Source organism: Lithobates pipiens, unplaced genomic scaffold, assembly GCF_037356315.1.
Source record: "Lithobates pipiens isolate NorthernLeopardFrog02 unplaced genomic scaffold, aLitPip1_a1.2 Scaffold_23, whole genome shotgun sequence".
Lineage (NCBI taxonomy): Eukaryota > Metazoa > Chordata > Amphibia > Anura > Ranidae > Lithobates > Lithobates pipiens.
The window spans coordinates 32,136,457-32,162,353 of record NW_027507785.1 but is presented as its reverse complement, the minus strand read 5'-3'; the positions used below and the strand labels follow the sequence as shown (position 1 = coordinate 32,162,353).

Sequence of the window (25,897 nt, the reverse complement as noted above, 5' to 3'; positions counted from 1 at the left end):
CTCTCGCTCTCTCTTTCCCCCCCTCTCTCGCTCTCTTCTCCCCCCCCCTCTCCTCGCTCTCATCTTCCCCCCCCTCTCTCGCTCTCTCTTTCCCCCCCCCTCTCTCGCTCTCTCTTTCCCCCCCCCCTCTCTCGCTCTCTCTTCCCCCCCCCCTCTCTCGCTCTCTCTTCCCCCCTCTCTCGCTCTCTCTTCCCCCCCTCTCTCGCTCTCTCTTTCCCCCCCTCTCTCGCTCTCTCTTTCCCCCCTCTCTCGCTCTCTCTTTCCCCCCCCTCTCTCGCTCTCTCTTTCCCCCCCTCTCTCGCTCTCTCTTTCCCCCCCCCTCTCTCGCTCTCTCTTTCCCCCCCCCCTCTCTCGCTCTCTCTTTCCCCCCCCCTCTCTCGCTCTCTCTTTCCCCCCCCCCCTCTCTCGCTCTCTCTTTCCCCCCCCCCCCCTCTCTCGCTCTCTCTTTCCCCCCCCCTCTCTCGCTCTCTCTTTCCCCCCCCCTCTCTCGCTCTCTCTTTCCCCCCCCTCTCTCGCTCTCTCTTTCCCCCCCCCCTCTCTCGCTCTCTCTTTCCCCCCCCTCTCTCGCTCTCTCTTTCCCCCCCTCTCTCGCTCTCTCTTTCCCCCCCCCCCCTCTCTCGCTCTCTCTTTCCCCCCCTCTCTCGCTCTCTGTAATCTCCCCCCCTTTCTCGCTCTCTGTAATCTCCCCCCCTTTCCCCTTCTTTTTCTATCATCTCTCTCGTTTCAACCCATTCCCCGCCTCGTCGATCTCTATCTCCCTTCTTTTCCACTCCCTTATTGTTCAAGCCTTGTTATCCTGTTAAACATTGTCCCCTATTCTATAGATCTTTCTCGGAGAATAATAGATTATAGCAAATTTGGCAAAGCAAAAAAACCATTCAGTGAAATTGTTTGGAAAGATTGCAGAGAGTCCTTAGAACATTGCTAAATCTAACTGCCAACTGGAGTGTTTTAATGTCAGTGTGTGAAGGAAAAATACAGAAGAATAGACGAGAGCAGCTTCACAAAAACCGGTAACAATCATTGCTTCTAATGGAGGAAAACGCTGATCTAACTTTCCCTATACATAGTGTGGAACAGTGACACCTGCAGGTGAAAATATAGTATTACTTTTTAAACTTTTACCTTGACCTTGGTGACTCGGTGATCAACGGATTTTATTTTTTAATTTCTTTTTATTTATTTTTGTTGTAGGATTTGACAAAACTCAAGCAGAAACTATTGTGTCTGCGCTGGCCTCCCTGACAAATGCTAGTCTGGACACCGTGTACAGAGATATGGTGACACGGGCTCAGCAGGTAAGACTCCTGTAATGTTCTGTATAAATAAGGGAATGCTCCACATTCATTTATTCTAGGAATTTATATAGTACCTACAATTTACACAGTGCTTTACAAACTGTGCATTCACATCAGTCCCTGCCCTCAGGGAGCTTCAAATCTAAGGCCCCTATCTCACATACATACACATACGAGGCCCAATTTACACAGAAGACCATCAACCTGCATGTGTTTTGGACAGTTGGAGGAAACTGAAGTACCCGGAGGAAACCCGCACAAAGTACAGGGAGAACTTGTAAACTCCATGCAGATGGTGTCCTGAGTGGGATTCAAACCGAGGTCCCCAACGCTGCAAGGAGCGGCAGCTGAAGTACTTTTCCCTTATGCTAATAGTACAACTCTACTTAACCACTTGCCGACCGCTATCAGCACATATATGTTGGCAGAATGGCATGGCTGGGCAAAGTAACGTACCCGTACTTTGAATTTCCCGGCGTGCGTGCAGGCCGCCGGCGAGCTCCGTGACCGTGCCCGCGGGACCCGCGTACTCTATCGCCGCTGGGATAGCTGAAGAACAGGGAGATGCCAATGTAAACAGCATCTCCCCATTCTGCCTAGTGACAGGACACCGATCGTCTGCTCCCTGTCATCGGGAACAGCGATCAGTGCCGTGTCACTGCTAGCCCATCCCCCAGACAGTTAGAATTACTCCCCAGGACACACTTACCCCCTCCCCCGCCCTCTAGTGTTTAACCCCTTCACTGCCATTTTTTACTGTAATCGATGCAATTTTATTGCATTGATCGCTGTATTAATGCCAATGATCCCAAAAATGTGTCAAAATTGTCTGATGTGTCCACCATAAAAATCAGTGATCGCCGCCATTACTTGTAAAAAAATAAAATATTAATAAAAATGCCATAAAACTATTCCCTAGTTGGTTTGCGCAAAAGTTATAGCGTCTACAAATCAATGGCTTATTGCAGTTTTTTTTTTTAAACAAAAATATGCAGAAGAATACATACCGGCCTAAACTGAGGGAATCTTTTTTTATTTTTTTATTTTTTGTATATATATTTGGGGGATATTTATATTTAAAAGTAAAAAATGGTGTGTTTTTTTTTCAAAATTGTCGCTCATTTTTTGTTTATAGCGCTAAAAAATAAAAAAAGAAAGCTCTATTTATGGGAGAAAAAAGGACGTCAATTTTGTTTGGGAACCACGTCGTACGACCGTGCAATTGTCAGTTAAAGTGACGCAGTGCCAAATCGCAAAAAGTGCTCTGGTCAGGAAGGCGCTAAAATCTTCCGGGGCTGAAGTGGTTAAAGCGGAGGTCCGCCAAAATTTTATTTTATTTTTTAAGTCGGCAGCTACAAACACTGCAGCTGCTGACTTTTAAAATAAGGACGCTTACCTGTCCAGGGAGACCGCGATGTCCGCATCCGAAGCTGATCTGTCGCTCGGCTCTCGAGTGCTGCCGCCACCATCTTCGGTAAGGGAATCAGGAAATGAAGCCTTGCCTCTTCACTTTCTTGTTCCCTACTGCGCATGCGCGAGTCGCAATTCGCAATTCGGATGGTCCCTGTTATCTCTGGGTCCCGTGTGTTTCCCAGCAGACGCGGGGGGAGTGGGGTGGCGAGAAAAGGCGTAGAATCCCGTGAGAGTCTATGGCCGGAAGTGGGTGCAAATACCTGTATTACACAGGTATCTACACCCCCTCCCCCCTGAAAGGTGCCAAATGTGACTCCGGAGGGGGGGGAGGGTTACGAAAAGTGGAGTTTCAATTTTTGTGTGAAATCTCATCACCTGAGTCACTAATCCTAAAAAAAAAGAGATTTATTCTAGTGGGCAGAGCCATTCCTTTATACCATCGGGGTCAACTGGAGATTATATATATATATATATATATATATATATATATATATATATATATATATATATATATATATATATATATATATAATGTGTGTGTGTGTATATATATACACACACACACACACACACACACACACACACACACACACACACTGGAATAGACTTTGTGTGTAAGTTAAAGTTTAAACACTAAAGGCATTTTTTTTTTTTTTTTGCTAGAAAATTACGAACCCCCAAACATTATATATAATTTTTTTTAGTAGATACCCTAGAGAATAAAATGGTGGTTGTTGCAATATTTTATGTCATGCTGTATTTGCGCAGCGGTCTTTCAAATTTATTTTTTTAATTACTTTAATTTAAAAAAAAATAACCAGTAATGTAATGTTAGCCCATTTTTTTTTTTGTATACTGTGAAAGATGTTACGTCACGAGAAATCGTAATCTTTTTATACACACACACACACATAGATACATAGAGATTATAATATATATATATATATATATTATATACATATATATACACACACATATATATATATATATATATATATATATATATATATATATATATATATATATATATATATATATATATATATATATATATATTAGAGAGAGATCTCTATATAGTGTAATGTTTGGGGGGGGGGGGGCTTAGCTCACGTGTATCACCCGCTAGTGAGAACAGTCCACACAGATTCCTTTTCAGGTCTTTTTGGCCCACTTTTATTAAACAAAAAGTTCCAGAAATGAAAATAAAAGTGGTTTCCCTTGCAGGGGGTTTTCACCATCAGCTTTAAATAAAAGGATATTCAGCCTCCTGGGTTACACATGTAGCATTGCAGACAAAAATACCGAGCCACCTGGCTCTCATCAGCACCAGATGCACCACTGCTCAGGCTCCCGCACGGAGCTCTCCTGACGACTGTCAGCGACCTCAGATCCGGGTCTCTGGCTTTCACCGTGCGGCCTGCACTCTCTGGGTTCTCCCTCACAATCCTGGACTCCTCGGGAGGGTGGAGCCCAGAACCATGGTCCTGACTCTACTATCAGGCCCACACACTTCTGAACAATCAGCGTGCCTGCGAGTCTCAAAACCCGGACCCAGGACTTGGGATTTCATCCCACCCGGATCTCTAAGAAATCCCCGGGCTCCAGATCTCAAAGCGGACTTTACTAAATAATGAGGAAACTGAAAAGCCAGTTTCCTCTCAAACAAGCAAATACCCTGGAGCCCCTCAACCTGCCTGGTTGAGAATCCAGGACCCATACACTGGTGGGGTACCACACTACCCCAATAGATTTTATATATATATATATATATATATATATATATATATATATATATATATATATATATATATATAATTAGTGGTTATAGAAAATAATCACCCCCCCTTTTAAAATCAAATTTTTTTGCTTTGCAGCCTGAAATAAAAACCAACACCATTTTTGTTTTATCCAGCTGTATCTACTCTATTTACTGCAATTTATAACATCCAAGTGAAAGGTAGAACACCAACATGTCAGAAAAAAAATAAAACTAATTCAAAAACAGATTCTCTAAGTTTTTTGTTGGACCCCCTTATGCTCTAATTCCAGCCTTTAGTCTGTAGGGATTTGTCTCTACTAGCCTTGCACAACTAGACTTTGCAATATTGGCCCACTCTTCTTCGCAGAACTGCTTCAAGTTCAGTTATATTTGATGGTGACTGTTTGTGGACTGCAGTCTTCAAGTCATTCCACAGATTTTCAGTGGGGTTTCAGTCTGGGCTCTCACCCTGCAAGGACATTCGCCTTTTTCTCCTCTCACCACTGTGTGGTCATTGTTGATGTGTGCTTTGGGTCATTGTCATGTTGGAAGGTGAACCTTCTTCCCATTGACAGCTTTCTGGCAGAGGGCAGCAGACTTTCCTCAAGAATTGGATGGTATTTTGCCCCATCCATTTTTCCACCTACGGGAGGGATGAAGAGGACCTGTGATGTCACACAACTAGATCAAAGACACCTGGAAAAAGGCTTTGTATACTTTTTATTTTTTCTTTATTTTTTTAAATAAGAGTTGGGGAGGCTTTAGTGTAAGAAAGTGGTAATCGGAAGGGATTTTGAGCCCCCAGTTGCTCTTTATGTTCTTGTGTTCTCTGTGAATAATCGAAGGTGTTTATTTTATGTGCCCTCTAGATAGCGCTAAGTGGAATATTTCTGTTTTCACAATTTTTTATGTCTTTCTCGCTCATTACCGACGTAGAAGGAAAACTCATTGAAAGCGCCACTTGACATTTTCCCGTGCGAACGTCCTTATTGCACCCTTGTAAAGAATATTTATGTAAAGCGAGTGGAATGTTGCTGTGTGGAAAGACTCAAATTTCCCTGAATATTTGATGACAATGTTCAGCATAGAGCTATATCAAATGATGTCATACAATGACTAACTGAATGTCTCTCGTATCAAATTTATGTTACCGCGCTCTTTTTTTTATTAGGCAGCAAGAAATGCAGCTCGGGGTGATTAATCCTCCCATATTCAGATATTTATTTTCAGCAAGTAATGGAATCTGTCATTTCCATTGTGCGCCTGTCAGACATCCATCATGTAGTGAAAAATATACTATTCAGTGGAAGAGAGGAAATTGACCACCTAGGACTCTATGCATATTATGGGATAAAAACTTACAGCAGCTTTTCTGATTATGTACCAAAGTACCTTTTATGAGTCAAGGATGTCGCTGAGAATGCAGCCTATCCATTCATTAGAGACCAGTAATATCCTGGAGAATGCAGCCTATCCATTCACTAGAGACCAGTGACATCACCAAGAAAGCAGCCTATCCATCCATTAGAGACCAGTGACATCACTGAGAATACAGCCTATCAATTCCATAGAAACTGGTGACATCACTGGGAATGCAGGCTATCCATCCATCCATTAGAGACCAGTGACATCACTGAGAATGCAGCCTATCCATTCCATAGAAACTGGTGACATCACTGGGAATGCAGGCTATCCATCCATTCACTAGAGACCGGTGACATCACCGAGAATGCAGCCTATCCATTCATTAGATATCAGTGACATCACTGAGAATGTGGCCTATCCATTCACTAGAGACCAGTAATATCCCAGAGAATGCAGCCTATCCATTCACTAGAGACCAGTGACATCACTGAGAATGCAGCCTATCCATTTATTAGAGACCTGTGACATCACTGAGAATGCAGCCTATCCATTCGAGATCAGTGACATCACTGAGAAGGCAGCCTATCCATTCACTAGAGACCAGTGACATCACTGAGAATGCAGCCTATCCATTTATTAGAGACCTGTGACATCACTGAGAATGCAGCCTATCCATTCGAGATCAGTGACATCACTGAGAAGGCAGCCTATCCATTCACTAGAAACTGGTGACATCACTGGGAATGCAGGCTATCCATCCATTCACTAGAGACCAGTGACATCACTGAGAATAAAGCCTATCCCTTCACTAGAGACCAGTGACATCACTCAGTATGCAGCCTATCCATTCACTAGTGACCAGTGACATCACTGAAAATGCAATCTATCCATTCACTAGAGACCAGTGACATCACTGAGAATGCAGAATGTCATTTCGATTTACTGACTAAATTTTGTGTACCATTAAAGTACAGGCGGTCCCTGGGTTACAAACAAAATAGGGTCTGTAGGTTTGTTCTTAACCACTTCCCGACCAGCGCACGACGATGTACGTCGACAGAATGGCACGGGCAGGCATATTGGCGTACAGGTACGTCCAATATTCAATGCCGCCCTGCCATCGGGAGCGCGCCGGCGGCGGCGCGCTCCCGCCGGCGCACTCCCGCGCTGGTTGGGACCCCCGTGAGTCCGGTCGCGGGACCCGCGGACTCGATCGCCGCGGGCATCCCCGCGATCGTCTCACGGGGCGGCCGAATGGAGGAAATGCCGAATAAACAGCATTTCTCCATTCTGCCTAGCAACTAGTGACGCTGATCTCTGCTCCATGTGATTGGAGCAGAGATCAGTGTTCACTAAATGAAAGCCCAACCCCCCACAGTTAGTAACACACCCCTAGGAACACTTAACCCCTACACTGCCACCCCCTGGTTAACCCCTTCACTGCCAGTGTCATTTACACAGGAATCACTGCATTTATATAGCAGTGATTACTGTATAAATGACAATGGTCCCAAAAATGTGTCAAAAATGTCCGATGTGTCCCCCACAATGTCGCAGTCACAATAAAAATCGCTGATCGCCGCCATTACTAGTAAAAAAAAAAATAATAAAAAATTATTAATAAAAATGCTATAAAACTATCCCTATTTTGTAAACGCTATAACTTTTGCGCAAACCAATCAATAATCGCTTATTGCGATTTTTTTTTTTTTCAAAAAATATGTAGAAGAATACGTATCTGCCTAAACTGAGGGAAAAAAATTTTTTTATATATTTTTGGGGGATATTTATTATAACAAAAAGTAAAAAATAATGCGTTTTTTTTTCAAAATTGTCGCTCTATTTCCGTTTATAGCGCAAAAAATAAAAACCGCAGGGGTGATCAAATACCACCAAAAGAAAGCTCTATTTGTGGGAAAAAAAGGACGTCAATTTTGTTTGGGAGCCACGTCGCACGACCGCGCAATTGTCAGTTAAAGCGACACAGTGCCGAATCGCAAAAAGTGGTCTGGTCTTTGACCAGCAAATTGGTCCGGTCTGCAAGTGGTTAAGTTGAATTTGTACGTAAGTCGGAACAGATACATTTTTTCTTAAGTGTAACTCCAGCCAAATATATCATTTTTATGTGTTTATTTTGGCTAGCATAGGGAAGGGTTTACACCCCTGTAATGTTTGTTTTGCTGTCTGCCTCTGTTTAGAAGATTTCACCTCGCTTTCTGTCCCAATGACAATTGGATTTTGAAAATGTTGGGTGGTTGTGGAAACAAGTATTTGGTTTCAACAAAAGCTTCAGTGGAGACACCTTTTTTCCCATAATGATTCTTACAGGAGTGAATTTCCCTTCCTAGGGGGAGATTTCCTCTCACTTCCTGTTGTCTCCCTCTGTTTGGAAGTACGAGTGGTATGTAAGTCGGATGTATGTTACTTGGGGACTGCCTGTATATGCATTTGTATGGGGACATGCTTTTGGTGGGATTGGTTATTCGCCATTTCTTTGCTCTTTGGTATAGTACAGGGGTCTCCAAACAAATCCAGCTACCTCTAAAATTGTATCTGGCCCTCTGATGTAAGATTGGACTCTGATGGGGACCCTGATGTAAGAGGTTTTCTGATGGGAACTGTTCAAAACGGTGTGCCACGTCCAAGTAAGACATAAAGAAGGAGGAACCCCCTAGGAGTGGGAATTTAAAGGCACTACCATATAATAGTTATAGAAAAAAATTATTCAATTTTATTGGAAATATCATACATCATTACTTGGCAAGTACATTTGCACATCCATAGAGATTAAAAGAGAAGAAAAAACATTGTGTCAAGCACAATGTTTTTTCCTCTTTTAATCTCTATGGATGCTCAAGTGTACTTTCTAAGTGATTATGATGTAAGTAGTGTTATGCCCGTATTATTCTATGATTATGTAGCATTATTAGGGTTTGTTGGCTGACTACTTTATATTTAAATTCCATAGATACTGTACTCCCTGTGAAAACCCCTGATGAAGGAGACAACAATTCATCTCTGAAGCGTTGGTGGGTTAAGGAAGTTGTATCATTCCCCTTTGCAATTTTTTGTATATTCCATTGCATCCATGGCTATGTGTTATATATTTATTTTTTATGTATGATATTTTCAGTAAATTTAATAAAAAAATGTTTCTACAACCTTTATGTGGTAGTGCCTTTAAAGTCCCACCCCTAGGGGGTTCCTCCTTCTTTAGAGGGACACTAATGGGGACTTTCGTTTAAGGACGATCTTTGATGCGGACACTTGTTTAAGGAGGGACTTTTGATGGCGACACTCGTTTAAGGAGGGACTTTGACAGGGACTCTTGTTTAAAGTGGAAGTAAACTCCCCTATCATTTTCAGCCAAGGAAGCTGCCATCTTTGTCTCTGTTTAATCTTCAACTGCTATGGTGCTGCAGATGTGATTCGTTATGACACCAGCCATTGGATGGTTTGATAGTTTGGCTGAGAACACAGCCAATGTGCAGTCAGCATTCCCGGCATGCCTTTTTTTATCTGTTTAAATCGATGGGTTTACTTCCACTTTTAAGTAGGGACTTTGATGGGGACCCTCGTTTAAGGAGGGAATTTGATGGGGACTTTCGTGTAAAGAGGGACTCTGATATCAACGGGGATACTGATGGGGACTCTCATGTAAGGAGGGACTTTGATGACAACTTTGATGTAAGGGGAGCTCTGATGGGGACTCTAATGCCCCGTACAGAAAATCGGAAATTCCGCCAGCAAAAGTCCGATGTGAGCTTTTGGTCAATTCCGACCGTATGTATGCTCCATTGGACTTTTGCTGGTGGAATTCCCGCAAGCAAAAGATTGAGAGAAGGTTCTCAATTTTTCAGTCGGAAAAAGTTCTGATCGTCTGTACCAATTCCGACATGCAAAATTCCTACGCATGCTCTGGAACAATTCGACACGTTCTCTGAAGCATTGAACTTCATTTTCTCGGCTCGTCGTAGTGTTGAACGTCACTGCGTTCTTGACGGTCGAAAGCTCAGACTACTTTTGTGTGACGGTGTGTATAAGGATTAACAAGTCTCCATTTTGTTATACTGTCATCCATTTTAAACTTTGTATGACCAAGCTAGAATTCTAACTACTAAGACATAGATGCTTGCTATTTGGAGAATATGCCATTTTCTTAGAATGCCCTTGGCCGCGAGAGTTTGTACAGAGAAAGCCAAGATATGCAACTATCTTATATTCTCTTAACTGCGTCTATGACCTAGAACGTCTGGACCACAGACTATTAGCACAATATTGTTGAATATCGTAGTCTTATTCTTATCTCGTGTGAAGGTTAATGACGTGCTTTGCCGTGAAGACAATTTCTGCTTATTTTGCTTGTTCTGTCAATAAACCTGTTACTAGGAAAAGCTTGGTGTATAGCTACGAGCGGATCCCTGATTGGCTACTCCACAGGGCGCCACCCCAACTGTTTCAGCATATAACCTGTTGTATTCAAAACATTAAATCGTAATCATTATTCACATACATCTCGTGTATGTGCCTTGATTATCTCACCAGTGAATGGGACTCCCAAGTTTATCCAGACCACGGCCTAGGCGAGATAGGAAGAGGGAAATCGAGCACCTAACAGAGCAAGGACCTACCTTTACAGTGTGTATGCAAGCCAAGCTTGAGCGGAATTCTGTAGGAAAAACCATTCAAGTTTTTTCTGAAGGAAATCCACTTGTGTGTACACGGCATTAGGGGGTTATGTTTTTTATTTATTTTTTTGCTTGGTTTTACGGTTTGTTTGTGTTTTTTTTGTTTTTTATTTAGTTTTTTTATGTTCTAAATCATATCATGCTGATAACAACAAAAAAAAACTCTTAATAAACTGTAAAACATATTCATTCATTTAAATTTTTAAGTGTTTTGGCCTACGAATATTTGTAAAATATACGATGTGGCCTTCCTATTGAAAAGTTTTTTTGGAGACCCCTGGTATAGTATATTGGTACATTACCTTTCATTGTACCATTGAATAGCATTCCATCAAATGCAGAGCAAGACGTGTATAAGTGCTTGGCATAGCATATTACTGCAATGAACATTGCTCTATGCATTATATATTGCAGTAGTGAGACTGAGCCCTTAGGAACCAAGTAGGGAGCATTTGCTGATTCATAGCCCCAAGGTCCCTGGCTCCAGGGACCAGGACAGATGTAGACTGGAGACGCTCTATCCCTGATCTGTGTCTGCTGCCTGCATATGTAAGGAAAATGTCTTCCTCCATGTATCAAAAACAAGGCTTTTAAAACAAGTTCACATTGATAACCTAAAGCTTGGGAGAAAAAAAAAAAAAACATAAAAGGTTATGCATTATCTTTTTTTTTTTTTTTTTATGGTCCTCAGAAAAGAAATGGTTTGGGGGAGTTTCTGGTATATTTTTACGGTCATAATGCCTGTTTGAAAAAATGGAAAAAGTGGCCTTGCCGCAAAGGGGTTATATGTAACTACCTGATTGAAGGGACCCAGACAGGTCTTTTCCGGCATTCTTCAGGTACTGTTGGCCTAGGATGACATTTTCATCCATACTGCAGCACTACCAAGCGGCAACAATTATTGTAGCAAGGAGCTTTTTTCTTTTCCTGGACCCCCTAAGACACCACAGGAGATGCAGTCTCAACAGGCAAATATGTAACAAGCCATATATTTAAAAAAAAAAAGATTTTCATAAACGGCATAATAGAGCTTCTTGAGGAGACATCAACTCTACACCAACAATTAGTCTGAACAGTGCATTCTGCGTATAGTAATGAATCCAAGGGTCAAAGTCAAAGCAACAGGTCTAAGAGCAGGTTTATTGAGTGAATGTTTGTACGTCAAACTGGCCTCAGGAGATTATCCCTGCATGCACAAACATATATTCATATATGCCCAAAACCAGACAAGAATGGCAAAAACCAAAAAAGGATTAAAAAACAGAAGAAGAGAGGAGGGGATGAGTCAAGAATAAGGAGTGGCCAGGGGGGGTGGGGGCAAGGGAGGAGACTATGCAGTAACCAGGGGTAGTATGATTGAAATCAAAACTTGGAAACCCCCAGAGGGGCCTGGCGAGGATATAACATGTCTTATGCCTGAGAGCCTGATGGCTTGATAATGGAGGAGCACGTGAATTCCATGAAGTAGAACCAGGTTTTGTGGCATCGATCCTCCCTATGATTAGCTGAAGCCATCAAAGTCTCCACAGCTAGATAGATGGTGCAGTGGTCTGCTTCCGAACTCAGCGCTACGCGAGCCTTCACCGCATTTAACATATGCCGAAGAAGCGAGTGTTGGCACCATTTCACCAACATAGGTGTTAAATATAATAGGAAGGCTGCCGCTTCCTAGCCATCTGTGTATCCTTGTACCCTTCCCTTTTTTTATTTTAATATGTGTGTGTGTGATAGCTGGACTAATTTAGTTGGGAGGCTTGGTTCTGATGGAAGGCATCTTTGTTCAAAGGAGTTGATCCATCAAGCAGGTATAGTATAGGTCGCCTTTCTCAAACAGGGTTCCTTCAGAGGTTAATAGAGGTTCCTTGAGCAACGAGCAACTTCTGCCTCTCAGATAAGTAACCCATGAGACCACTGATCTTTTTAATTATCTGTAAGGGAGGTTCTTCCCGCTGACCAGAGATATAAAAAGCACAATTGCCACTGACCACCATGATAATATATCACGAATTGTAGATCTAGTAATTTATAAGCAGAGGTTCCCTGAGACCAGAAAGTTAAATTAAGGGTTCCTCAGTATTTAAAAGGGAGAGGCTGGCTTAGGTGGACCTTGTTCTGGGCCAAGGTTGCTACCTCTCTGAACATAACAAAAGATGGCAAGTTCTGGGATGGGTAGAAGGGAACACCTAGTATAAAAGTCCATGTCACCTGAAGGTCTTTTTGAAATGTTTATTGGGTAAGAGCATCAAATACAACCAATGCATTCCAGGGGAAACGCCACCTCCTTCCTCAGCAACTTGAGCAGTAGATGTTGTTAAAATCCTGATGGGATACAACAGAACACCTGTGTTAGGGCCTGATAAAGCCTGTCATATTTTATTGGCGCTGTGAACTACTGACCGTTCGCACCATATTCGTGTGGCGTAAATGGCCCACAATGCACTACGCCATCGCAGTGCATTGCTGGCTCATCTTTGGCCAAGCATGCACTGTGACCCCCGCATGCTTGACCAATCACAGCGCCGGCAGCGAGGAGAGCCATAATTGGCCACAGACAGGTTGCCTGTGGCCAATTATAGCTCAGGGGCTTTAGTACACGCCCCACACTCTATAAGGCCGCCAGCGCGGTCGCCTTGTGTAGTGTGTTGCGGCTTTCAGAGAGAGAGAGCAGGATAGGCAGGGACAGTGTGTTCTTTTCTTATGAACCTAGCACTGTTAAAGTGGGTGTTGTGTGCCTCCAGCACAGTATACACCTGAAGATACCCCTTATTGCTGGTGTTCTGTAATGCAGGCACCTGCAGCATTTACAGTAGGTGTAGTGTGCCTCCTGCACATTATACACCTGAAGCTACCCCTTATTGCTGGTGTTGTTCTGTTTCTGTAACACAGGCAGGCAGCTGCAGTAGTTACAGTCGGTGTACTGTGTCATATGCTCAGTGTGCACCTAAAGCTACCCAATTGCTGGTTTTCCCATCTCCCTGCAGGCCATTACTATGTCTGGAAGGCCAACAAGGAGAGGCAGACAGTCACGAGCCAATAAAAGAGAGCAAGCAGGCTCTGTGTCTAGAGGCAACAGTGCTGGTCGTGGACACGGTGCATCGTCATCAGCACGTGGCCAAGGGACACGCTTGTCCTTATTTTTGGCAGCTGGACGTGTTGAGCCGCATCACGCCGAAGACTTGGTAGAGTGGATGACCAAGCCCTCCTCATCCTCCTCATCCTCTCTCACCCAGGCTCAGGGTACTAGCAAAGCAGCTGCCAACGTGTCCTCTTCCCTCATCTCAATGTCATCAGTCACTCCTTCCCTAGACCCACCATGTCCTCCTGGGGAGTCCCCCGAACTGTTTGAGCACAGTGTTGGGTACATGCTCCAGGAGGATGCCCAGCGTTTTGAAGGCTCTGGGGAGCTCGGTTTTTTTTCACCACGCCAGTGGGCATGATCAGGGATGCATGCACTGTCCTGTCACCATTTGAGGAGGCCACGAGGATGGTGAGCAGTGACAGTGCATGCATCAGTGACACTGTACCTCTTGTCCACCTGTTGGAGCATATGCTGTGTGGAATAATGGACAGGGCACTTGAGGCAGAACAGAGGCAGGAAGAGGAGGACTTCCTTGCCTCTCAAGGCCCCCTTTATCCAGACAGTGTTCCTGCTGATAGCTTGGAGGAACATTTTTGGTTCTGGGTGACGCCACCAGTGGCAATTTTTCAGCCCCTGTTTAACAGGAGCATGTAGTTACAATTTTTGATGCAATGTTTTGCAGCAGGGCTCATTCCTGCACTCCAACTAGAGTATCTGGGAGAGGTTGCAGTGTCGTGGCACCAGTGCCTAAGGCCCAATTTTTCAGCCCCTGTTTAACAGGGACATGTAATTACAATTCTTGATATAATATTTCACAGCAGGGCCCGTTCCTGCGCCCACTGAGATTAACTGTGAGGACTTATAGTGTTGTGGCACCAGCACCACCACCACCACCAAAGGCCCAATTTTTCTACCACTGTTTAACAATGGCATGTAATTACAATTCTTAATATAATTGTTCGCAGCAGGGCGCTCCAGCGCCCACCAAGAGTCACTTTGAGGGCTTACAGGGTTGTGGCAACACCAACACCTTGTTCCGCCATTTCTGCAGAGCATATAGGGCAGGCCCCAACTTTCAAACATCCAACTTACAAACGTCTCCTACTTGCAAACGGAAGGAGACAACAGGAAGGGAGATAAAAAAAGACGGACAGCCCAAAAAATTATACAGGGGTGATAACCCTTCCCTATGTTTTCCAAAGAGCTTAAAAACCGCCTTTCCTTTTTTTAATATGGGTACGGGGTTCCCCTTAATATCCGTACAAGACCCAAAGTTGCTGGTAATGGGGGGGGGGGGGGCTACCCATGCCATTTTTCTCAATGATTTTCATCTGTATTGCTGGAACCAGATATTACATTAAAACCGCAAGCAGTTTTGAATGACTTTTTTTCTGTTAAATGTCATTTTGTGCAGGGACTGTTCTAAACATGGGAAACACATGCCATTTCACACTCATGCTATAGACACCCCCCAGGCATGATATTTAAAGGAATATTTCACTTTTTTCCCAACTTTAATAGTCATTAAAATCAGTGCTGAAAAAAAACTGCAGTTTTAAAAAAAATTTTTTTAGCATTGATCCATGTCCCTTGGGGCAGGAGTCGGGTCCCCAAACCCTTTTTAGGACAATAACTTGCATATTAGCCATTAAAATGATCACTTTTTATTTTGAACGTTTGAGTCCCATAGACTTCAATGGGGTTCAATGGCGCTGCTGTCAGTCACAGCCAGTGAGCCATTGAGGAGAGAGAGAGGGTTCGGGGCCGAACCAAGGCTCTGTGTGTGTGTGTGTGTGTGTGTGTGTATGGACATACACAGCAGAGCAGCGGCTTGGGAGCGAGCATTCCTTGGTGCCCCCAGAGCAAGCAGCCCCAGGCACTCGGCAGGAGGGAGGGGCCAGGAGCACTGGTAGGAGACTCGAAGTGTAGGATCCAGGATGCTCTGTGCAAAACCCCTGCGTAGAGCAGGTAAGTATGACATACAGCTTTAATATCACTTTAACGTCCATCCTTAAAGTGGTTGTAAACCCTTACAACCAACTTTGACCTACAGGTAAGCCTTAATCTTGCCCCAGGTCCAAGAAATATCTCCTAAACCTACACGGTTTAGGAGATATTTGCCAAAAGACAGGCACTGCTGTCTACGGCGCATGCACCGTAGACAGCGGCGCACTGAGCGCGCCGCTGTCAATGGCAATATGCCGCGAGTGGCGGCTCCCGTGCAAATGCGCGGGAGTGACGTCATCGTGGCTTCGCCGAATGACAGCGGCGGAGCAGGGAGACCCACCAAGAAGATGGATGCGCCGGACTAAAGGGGTCAGCGGTGACTTCGCTGGCTCCTGTGTCAGGTAAGTGACACATAATGGACTACTATGCAATGCATAGTAGCCCATTATGCTTTACCTTTCCAGGGAATGAAAGAGGAAGTAAACTCATCAGGGTTTACTTCCTCTTTAACTCCACATACTTACCTTTCATCACCTTTGGCTACTGGGAGGGAGACGAGGAAGCACTCTAGTTGGAGCTTACACCAAGTTGAGAACAATCTCCCCATCCTGATGTGACCGTGCCCCAGTCACCAAGCACCAGCACTGTAATGCCACATACACACGACCAACCTTTTTGACGGACTAGGTCCGACGGACGTTCGGCGGAGGTCCGATGGACTTTGTGAACTAAACGGACTTGGCCACACATGACCGGACTAAGTCCGTTCGAAAGTCCTTTCATTTTAAACGTAATGACGTAAATGGTGCTAAACAAGGAAGTTCAATAGCCAGTATCCAATAGCTGCCCTTGCGTCGTATTTGGTCCGTCGGAGCAGCACACAGACGAACGGTTTTCCAGATTTTTAGTCCGTCGGATAGATTTAAAACATGTTTTATTTCTAGGTTCTTTGGACTTTTGGGGAAAAAAAGTCCGCTGGAGCCCACACACGATCGAATTGTCTGACCGATTCTGGTCTGCCGGACCAAGTCTGCTGGAAAGTCCGATCGTGTGTACGCGACATTACATGGCAGGCAGGGCAGCAGTAGGGTAGGGTTATGCCTCTTTTGCTCTTGGTGTCTACCCAAAGTGGCAGGGTTAAGGTGTACAGTTGTGATGAGCTGAAGTCAAGGGAACCTTTTTTTTCTCATGGGCTAAGCACAGGTTGACTTTCTGTATGCTTTGGACCTCAGGCTGTATACTATCTATTTTCCAATATCAAGCCGCGCTATAAACTAGAAAAATAGTGACACATGATGCTGTGACCTTTTACAGGTGAAACAGTGAAATATATAACTGATCAAATGGTGAATGATTAATAGTCCATTCAGATTGAGAGTCGGTCTCCTCCGTGCAAATATCACACAAGACACCCAAGAGTAGTGATAAAAGAAAAGAGGCTGCCTTTCCACCTCCACACAAACTGCTTCTTACCGGCTCCTATGGATCTCTTAATTATAGGAGATCGTATGCGCCTGTGACTTGATACCCAGCTCGGGCCTTTGCTTGCTCACAGTCAAGATTCCAGCGCCTTTGCAGGGGTATGTGGCTCAAGGAGGTTTATAGCAGATATTTCCCAGAAAAGAATAATAAAAGAGCTTCCATAGCGCAAAACCATACAGTAATTATTTTATAAAAAAGGTAAAAGGTATTGCACTTACATTTATGTAAAAACATCATATGCAGAGTAAAGAATTAAGCCGGCTGGCTCTCTGTAACAGCCCGTGGTTCCAAGACTTCCGTGCATCGTGGTGACATCAGCACGTCGCTCCTCCCTGCGCGTTTTGTCACACCTGACGTCGTCCTGGGGCATGTGCCTATAATTAAGAGATCCATAGGAACCGGTAAGAGGCAGTTTGTGCGGAGGTGGAAGGCAGACTCTTTTCTTTTATCACTGCTCTCGGGTGTCGCGTGTGTGTGTGTGTGTGTGTGTGTGTGTGTGATGTTTGCACGGAGGAGACCGGCTATCAATCTGAATGCACTATTAATCATTCACTATTTGATCAATTATATATTTCACTGTTTCATATGTATAAGGTCACGGTATCATATGTGTCACCTTTTTTAGTTTACAGCGCGGCTTGATATTGGAAAATTGTTTATTGATGTTTCTGTCTTTCAGCAAAGTCGCAGACGTTTACGTTTATTATTCTTGCTTTCAATCGCATATTTGGTGTCAATATATTTTGGGGATAGCTCAGTAATTATAAACTATACCTATGAATACTATCTATGGCCCCCTCTACTTAAATAAACTTAAAGCGTTTTTTTTTTTTTAAAGTCAGCAGCTACAAATACTGCAGCTGCTGACTTTTAAAATATGGACACTTACCCGCCCAGCGCGCCCGCAATGTCGGCACCCAAAGCCAATCTGTCGCTCGGGTGCTGCCGCCGCCATCTTCACTATGGGAATCAGGAAGTTAAGCCTTGCGGCTTCACTTCCCGGTTCCCTACTGTGCATGCGCGAGTCGCGCTGTGCGATACGGATGGTCCCTGCTGTCTCTGGGATCCATGTGTTTCCCAGCAGACAGCGGGGAAGGGACAGGAAGTGGCGTAAATACCCACAGATTCTGCGGCTATCTATGCCCGGAAGTGGGTGCAAATACCTGTATTATACAGGTATCTGCACCCCCCCCCCTCCCCCCTGAAAGGGGCTAATTGTGGCACCGGAAGGGGGGGAGGGTTCCGATGAGCGGAAGTTCCACTTTAGGGTGGAGCTCCGCTTTTAAGATTTAGTTGCAGCAAGCCGGGTAGAGGAGAACAGCATGTGTGTGTATTGGAGGAGAGTTGGGCACCAACTTCAGAGCTGTAAATGGACATTTCCATATTGAGCTCCCGCAGAAAGAAACTAAAGGGTACCTGCTTTTCACTGAAGAAGCATCTTGAATAATTTGCCCATATGACGGCCTTTAATTATGCAATTTCTCTTTTATTGCTGAACCACTGGTGCATTCATTCACATGCATAATCATCAAAATATTTCAATAATGTGCGGCGTTATTTTACAGCAACGCAAGCCTGTCATGTGTGGCACCGTGTCATTCTGCCTACTAGGGCATAATCGTGTTTTTTTTTTTGTGTGTGTGCATTGTAAATCAAGGTAAATGCTAGGTCAATTATTCTAGATTATATAAATAGATGCAAATAGCTAAGTTTAGCCTGCATAAAATCAAGGATTTAAAGGTGACCTTGTACAACTATGAATAAAGAAGGAGATAGAAGATATTGAGGGACGGTATAGGGGCTGATATACAAATAGTGATAGAAAAATAAGATAAATGAAGTGACCACCCTGGTCCCAGGTAGGTGTGGTAGAGGGATGTGGCAAAGATCATATGTAAATGTGAAAAAACTTTCTGCAGTATCAGATTGTATAAACCCCCCTATTACTCCTATATACTCGGGGCTTTTTTTCAGCAGGAACTAGGGGGAACTCAGTTCCACCACCTCCGGCTCAGGTCTTCTGCTCCCCGCTCACCACTATCACTTGGTAACACTGAAGTCCAGCTTCTACGTTTACAAGTGATGACTTATCTCCCAGTAGCTCCTGCGCAGATCCCACTGAGTGCCGGACAGGACAAGGGACATACAGAACAGATGCCCAGGGTTCAGTGCAGTCACGGGCAGGAGAGGGTGCGTGGTAGGCTGCACCCTCTGTGGTCTCCATTTTTTCCCTGGTGACCAGTTGTTGATGCTCCTACTGCATGATCTCCCTTGCAGGTGAATGTAGTATAGTATAGTATGCTGGGAGGTACTACAGCCGGATAGGTGTTTCAGCTTAATATTGCAACAAAGGTAAGACATATGACAGATGGTGGAGCTTTTAAGGAGGGGAGAGAAGATGAGGGCAGTGGAGGGAGGGGGTTGAGCTATTTGATGCCATTTGGCAGGTATGTGAGTGTGGCGGGCATGGTTGAGTTCTTGCACCTATTTGAGAAAAAAAAGCCCTGTATATACTATAGGAAGCAGCACCACTATGCATCCAACCACCTGTACAAAATGCAATAAATATATACAGTGCTTTGAAAAAGTATTCATACCCCTTGGAGTTTTCCACATTTTGTCATGTTACAGCCAAAAACGTAAATGTATTTTATTGGGATTTTATGTGATAGACCAACACGAAGTGGAAGGAAAATGATAAATGTTTTTTAAAATGTATTTACAAATAAATATGTGAAAAGTGTGGTGTACAAATTTGTATTGAGCGCTCCACAGTCAATACTTTGTAGAACCTCCTTTCACTGCAATTACAGCTGCAAGTCTTTTTGGGAATGTCTCTACCAGCTTTGCACATCTAGAGAAGGACATTTTTGCCCATTCTTCTTTGCAAAATAGCTCAAGTTCTGTCAGATTGGATGGAGAGCGTCTGTGAACAGCAATTTTCAAGTCTGGCCACAGATTCTCGATTGGATTTAGGTCTAGACTTTGACTGGGCCTTTATAACACATGAATATGCATTGATCTAAACCATTCCGTTGTAGCTCTGGCTCTCTGTTTGGTGTGTTCCTTCTCCTTCATGAAAGGTTCTCTAACAAACGTCTGAGGGCTTCACAGAGCCCTGCCTCCTCCTCATCCGTGATAGACGCCGCTCCTAGAGCGCCTCAAAGAAGCTGCTTGCAGGACATTTTTTTTTTTTTTTTTTACATCCTGCCAGCGCAGCGCCCCAGTGTGAATGCACTCAGGCTTTCACACTGGGATTGCAGATTAGGCATATTTCAGGAGCTTTATACTGACCATGACCTTTGACTATTGAGCCAAACTTGACCCAAACACTAACCCTGGCACTGACCAAGATCAAACCTTGATCTACCTATATTACTATATATACTCAAGTATTTGCCGTCCCGAATATAAGCAGAGGCACCTAATTTTACCACAAGAGAATGGGAAACTTATTGACTCGAGGGTAGGAAATGCAGAAGCTACTGGGTAAACAATGCCCATTTGCAGCCTCACTGTGCCCATCTGCCGTCTCACTCTGTGCCCATCTGCAGCCTCACTCTGTGCCCATCTGTAGCTGTACCTTTGATAACCAAAACAGCGGGTGTCTCCCGCTGTGTCATGCAGTCTGTTCGGTGGCCGTCCATTGTAACAAAGCCCCGCCTCCTCCTCGTCCGTTCAGTTTCTCAGCATTGTATCCGTGTCCCATCTAACACGGACGAGCAGGAGGCGGGGCTTTGTTATAGTGGACGGCTGCCGAAACAGACTGCATAACCAAGACAGCGAGGGTCTCCCGCTGTGTCATCAAAGGTACAGCTGCAGATGGGCATAGTGAGGTTGCACCCTCACTCGAGTATAAGCCGAGGGGGGGCTTTTTCAGCATAAAAAATGTGCTGAAAAAGTCGGCTTATACTCTACTGTACTATATACAGTATTTATTTTTATTTTTTTATTATTATTTTACATAATTCTTTTTCTCTCTGCAAGGAAAGTGATCTATAGAATGCATCTCTCCCCTCCATTCACGGAGAGAGAAACACAGGGGCCAGATTCACAGTGACTGATCACTGTGGTAGCCAATGAGTGGCTAACACAGTGATCAGGTACCCTAAATGGGGGGGGGGGATCCAGGTCCCGATTGGGCTGCCACTGAGAGCCCGGTCTCTGTACTAGGAGCGTGCTGTCCTGCGCGCTCTCAGCACAAAGACAGATATGGAAAAAAAAGCCCAGTCCAGTGAGGCCGTATATATGTGTTACGTTGGCATGAAGGGGTTAAAAAAAATATATATATATACATTTTGGTTGGTGTTCCATTTTTCTTTGGTCATGATAAATATTATCCTCGTCTTTTACAGGAAATTACCATCCAGCAGATCATGGCTCACTTGGACTCTATAAGGAAAGACATGGTGATTCTGGAGAAAAGCGAATTTGCCACCCTCCGGGCAGAAAATGAGGTGATTGTTCAAACTTTCCTGTGTTCAAAATAATCAAGTGTAAGGAAATACGTGTCCTTCTCCTTCTATCCCCTTCGGAAAGCTTGCCTCCAGCCTTCCCTTTCCTTCTTTAACGGTTTACAACGCTCTCACAGATATTTGAGTTGGCAAAGCCGGTTATTTGTCCCACAATCGCATCTTAAGTGGATTTGGGTCCTAGCGGACTCTGTGCTGTTACTGGTGACCTTGGCTTCAAACTTTTTGAGTTTAAGTCATATCGTTTATTTATTCTAATTCATTTTTGGAAGCTTATAAGTATATAATTTAAAGGTGACCTCCAGCCTTCCCTTCAGTCTTGTACCGGCTCCTCTTCTATACTGAAAATGAATGATTTTACTGTACACTGAGCTTCAAGAAGCTGCAGGTAAATCCAGAAGTGAATGGCATTTGATTTTTTTTTTATTTATTTTTTTATTGCTATTTATTTTTCGAAGGTAATAGCTTACCCTCACAGGGTACATCGGACACAGCACACAGACTCCAGCTTTCTGCCCAACAGTTCCAAAGGCTTCAATGTGTTTTAGTTGTTAAATTGGAATGAAAATCTGCAATACTCTCCAGCCTTCCAGTTGTGCGACGTCTGTGAGTTTCCTTGCCAGAGTCGACATCTTTGCTCTTCGTCTTTGTTTCGGCATGCCCACTGGAATGATTTTACACTGCCACTGAGGCACACTGGGTTTGTACACTAAGCATGTGCATTCATTATCAGAGACAGCAGACACACAACAGAATATAGTCAAAGACTATGGGCACGGTAAAAGAAATGGTCAGAAACTGCAGACATGATCTAGGAGATGGTCAAACTGTTGACATGATACACAAGATGGTCAGAGACTGCAGACATGATACAAGAGATGGACAGAGACTGGAGAAATGACATGGGAGATGGTCGGAGACTGGAGACATGACACGGGAGACAGTTGGAGACTGGAGACATGTCACGGGAGACGGTTGGAGACTGGAGACATGTCACGGGAGACGGTCGGAGACTGGAGACATGTCACGGGAGACGGTCGGAGACTGGAGACCTGACGCGGGAGGCGGTCGGAGACTGGAGACCTGACGCGGGAGGCGGTCGGAGACATGACAAGGGAGACGGTCGGAGACTGGAGACATGACAAGGGAGATGGTCGGTGACTGGAGACATGACACGGGAGATGGTCGGTGACTGGAGACATGACACGGGAGACGGACGGAGACATGACGCGGGAGGCGGTCGGAGACTGGAGACATGACGCGGGAGGCGGTCGGAGACTGGAGACGTGATACACAACATGGTCAGCAAGATGAAGTATGATTTCAAACATACTGAAAAATAGATCTGAGGAGAAGAAATGTTTTCCTTGTGCTGGAATTGGGACTGCTGTGAGGATGAAGGTGCAAGAATATAATGTTCAGCTTATGGTAATATTAGGGTTCAGATGACCGTTAAAGCACTGTAGTACAAATAGCCTACCCCCTCTGTTAGCTATCATTATCTATCCCAGTGATTGTGCTGCAAAAAAAGAAAAAAATGCAGATTATACCTTATATCGGAGCATCTTCTGAGGCTCACATGACTCCTCAGCTCTCTCCTCTGCCCGGCTGACAGCTATAGTGGGTGGGGCCGAGCACTGCTGCTGACGTCAGACACAGAGGAGAGAGAACCGAAGAGTCACGTGAGCCTCGGGAGACGCTCTGATATACAATAAAGTATAATCTACAGGTTTTTTTTTTGCAGCAGCAGCACAGACACTGGGAAAGATAATGTTGGCTAACAGAGGGGATGGGATGTTAGTAGTACAGTTATGATGGCAGCAAGAAGGGAAGGAGCGGGGAGCATAGTGGCACAGAGTAGCTGACAGGCAGGGAGGGGAATTACAGAGCAGGTCTGCGGATGACAGAAGCACGTAAACTGTCAGGGCCCAGCAGCCATGATAGACCGTGGTCAGTTTACAGGGGGGAGGGCATAGCCCGGCAGGATCAACTAGGTTTTTTTAGGTGATAGAAGAGGGCGATAGACGTGATAGAAGACAGCGGAGGCTTTCGGGACCTGTCTTGTCTGTGATATGGAGATGAGTGAGGCTAAGAAAGCCCCCACCCGTCTCTATACCATAGCAGGGCGGAAGCGACGTCAAAACGTCACTTCCGCCCATACCTCTTAAAGGCACGTTTTTTTTTCAAATTACATTTTTCTTTTTTTTTATTGCATTTAAGTCCAAATATGGGATCTGAGGACTTTTTGACCTTAGATCTCATATTTAAGAGGACCTGTCATGCTTTTTTCTATTACAAGGATGTTTACATTCCTTGTAATAGGAATAAAAGTGATCCAATTTTATTTTTTTTTTTAAACAGTGTAAAAATAAATAAAATCAAGTAAAATAAGAATTTTTTTTTTTTTTTTAAACACCCAGTCCTGACGAGCTCGTATGCAGAAGCGAACGCATATGTGAGTAACGCCCGAATATATAAACGGTAGTCAAACCACACCTGTGAGGTATCGCCGCGATCGGTAGAGCAAGAGCAATAATTCTAGCCCCAGACCTTCTCTGTAACGCAAAACGTGCAACCTGTAGAATTTTTTAAATGTCGCTTATGGAGATTTTTGAGGGTAAAAGTTTGACGCCATTCCCCGAGCAGGCGCAATTTTGAAGCGTGACATGTTGGGTATCAATTTACTCAGTGTAACATTATCTTTCACAATATAAAAAAAAATGGGCTAATTTTACTGTTGTGTTATTTTTTTGTTCAAAAAAGTGAATTTTTTCCAAAAAAAAGTGTGCTTGTAAGACCGCTGCGCAAAATACGGTGTGAAAAAAAGTATTGCAATGACCGCTATTTTATTCTCTAGGGCAGTGATGGCAAACCTTGGCACCCCAGATGTTTTAGAACTACATTTCCCATGATGCTCAACTACACTGCAGAGTGCATGAGCATCATGGGGAATGTAGTTCCAAAACATCTGGGGTGCCAAGGTTCGCCATCACTGCTCTAGGGTGTTAGAAAAAAAAAAACAATATAATGTTTGAAGGTTCTAAGTAATTTTCTAGCAAAAAAAACTGTTTTAAACTTGTAAACACCAAGTCTGAAAAACAGGCTCGATCCTTAAGTGGTTAAGGGAACGGGATCTGTTTTTTTTTTTTAAGGGTCAACCCAGGGTTCAGTTTTAGGTGGAGGGGGTGTAGGACAGGGATATGCAATTAGCGGACCTTCAGTTGTTGCAGAACTACAAGTCCCATGATGCATTGCAAGACTCTGACAGCCACAAGCATGACACCCAGAGGCTGAGGCATGATGGGACTTGTAGTTTTGCAACAGCTAGAGGTCTGCTAATTGCATATCCCTGGTGTAGGGGGATACTTTTTTTGTTTTGTTGTTACAGTCATCATTGCGAACCCCATAACAAGAAGCACCTGAAACCAATAATCATCACACTGGGAATTTTCTTCAAAAATAGCTTATGCTTTATCGAAGGCATGCTGTGTGTTCGTGTTGCGATACCTTTAGTGCCTAGATCGGCCATTATCAACCTTTTTACCCCTGAGTAACCCTTTGAGATCATTTTAACGTTTTGGTGAACCCCTGCTAAAACTAATTCATTGGTGGTCAGTGGGACAAATTCCCCCTTACAGTAGTGGTCAGAAAAGCCACCCTTATGGTTAGGTAAAAGGATCCATTGGTGTCATGCCGCTGACACCAGTGTTGGTCCCTGAACCTATGCAGGACCATTAAATGGGAGGTCAATCAACCACAGCTTAAGGAACCTCTAGAAATCTCTGGAGCAGCCTTTCTCAACTTTCATAACATGGAGGAATCCTTGAAATAACTTTCCAGGCTCAGGGAATCCCTGCTAGTTATTACTATATCTGTATCTCACTGTACAATAGAGAGATGGATACTGGGAAGAATGCTCCTTACATTTGTGGTCATTGGCAAGAATGCTCCGCTTACAGATAGCTAAAATGATCATTGATGTCAGTGGTTACTTAAAGGGGTTGTAAAGGTACACATTTTTTCACCTTAATGCATTCTATGCATTAAGGTGAAAAAACATCTCACAGTGCCAGCCCCCCCGTTTTACTTACCTGACCCCTCGAAAGTCCCAAGCTCGCCTCCGATATCCTCTTCACCGCTCAGCCTGGCCGCTGATTAGCTAAAGTGGATGGATTTAAAGCAGAGCAGCCATTGGCTCGCATTGCTGTTAATCACATCCAATGATGCGGGGCTCCGGAGCGAGTGATACAGTGAGCGTCTAAAGCCGCCGGCTGTAGCACGGGAGCACGCCGCAAGTACTTCTCACCATGCGAGGGAGCTCGCGTGAAAATGAGAAGTACTTGGGGGGGGGGGAGCCAAGACAGCCGCCAAGGGACCCCAGAAGACTAGGTTCG

At 44.2% G+C, this 25,897-nt stretch overlaps 1 protein-coding gene across 2 annotated transcripts in view; it reads left to right on the top strand.

The window, feature by feature from the left end:
* Positions 1-25,897, top strand: part of CCDC90B (coiled-coil domain containing 90B) — a 76,667-nt gene that overhangs the window by 8,618 nt on the left and 42,152 nt on the right. For both annotated transcript variants that reach the window (XM_077451404.1, XM_077451403.1), the window contains exons 3-4: positions 1,195-1,298; positions 21,387-21,488. In XM_077451404.1, the coding sequence (XP_077307530.1) occupies positions 1,195-1,298; positions 21,387-21,488 (206 nt within the window). The remainder of the gene's footprint in view (positions 1-1,194; positions 1,299-21,386; positions 21,489-25,897) is intronic.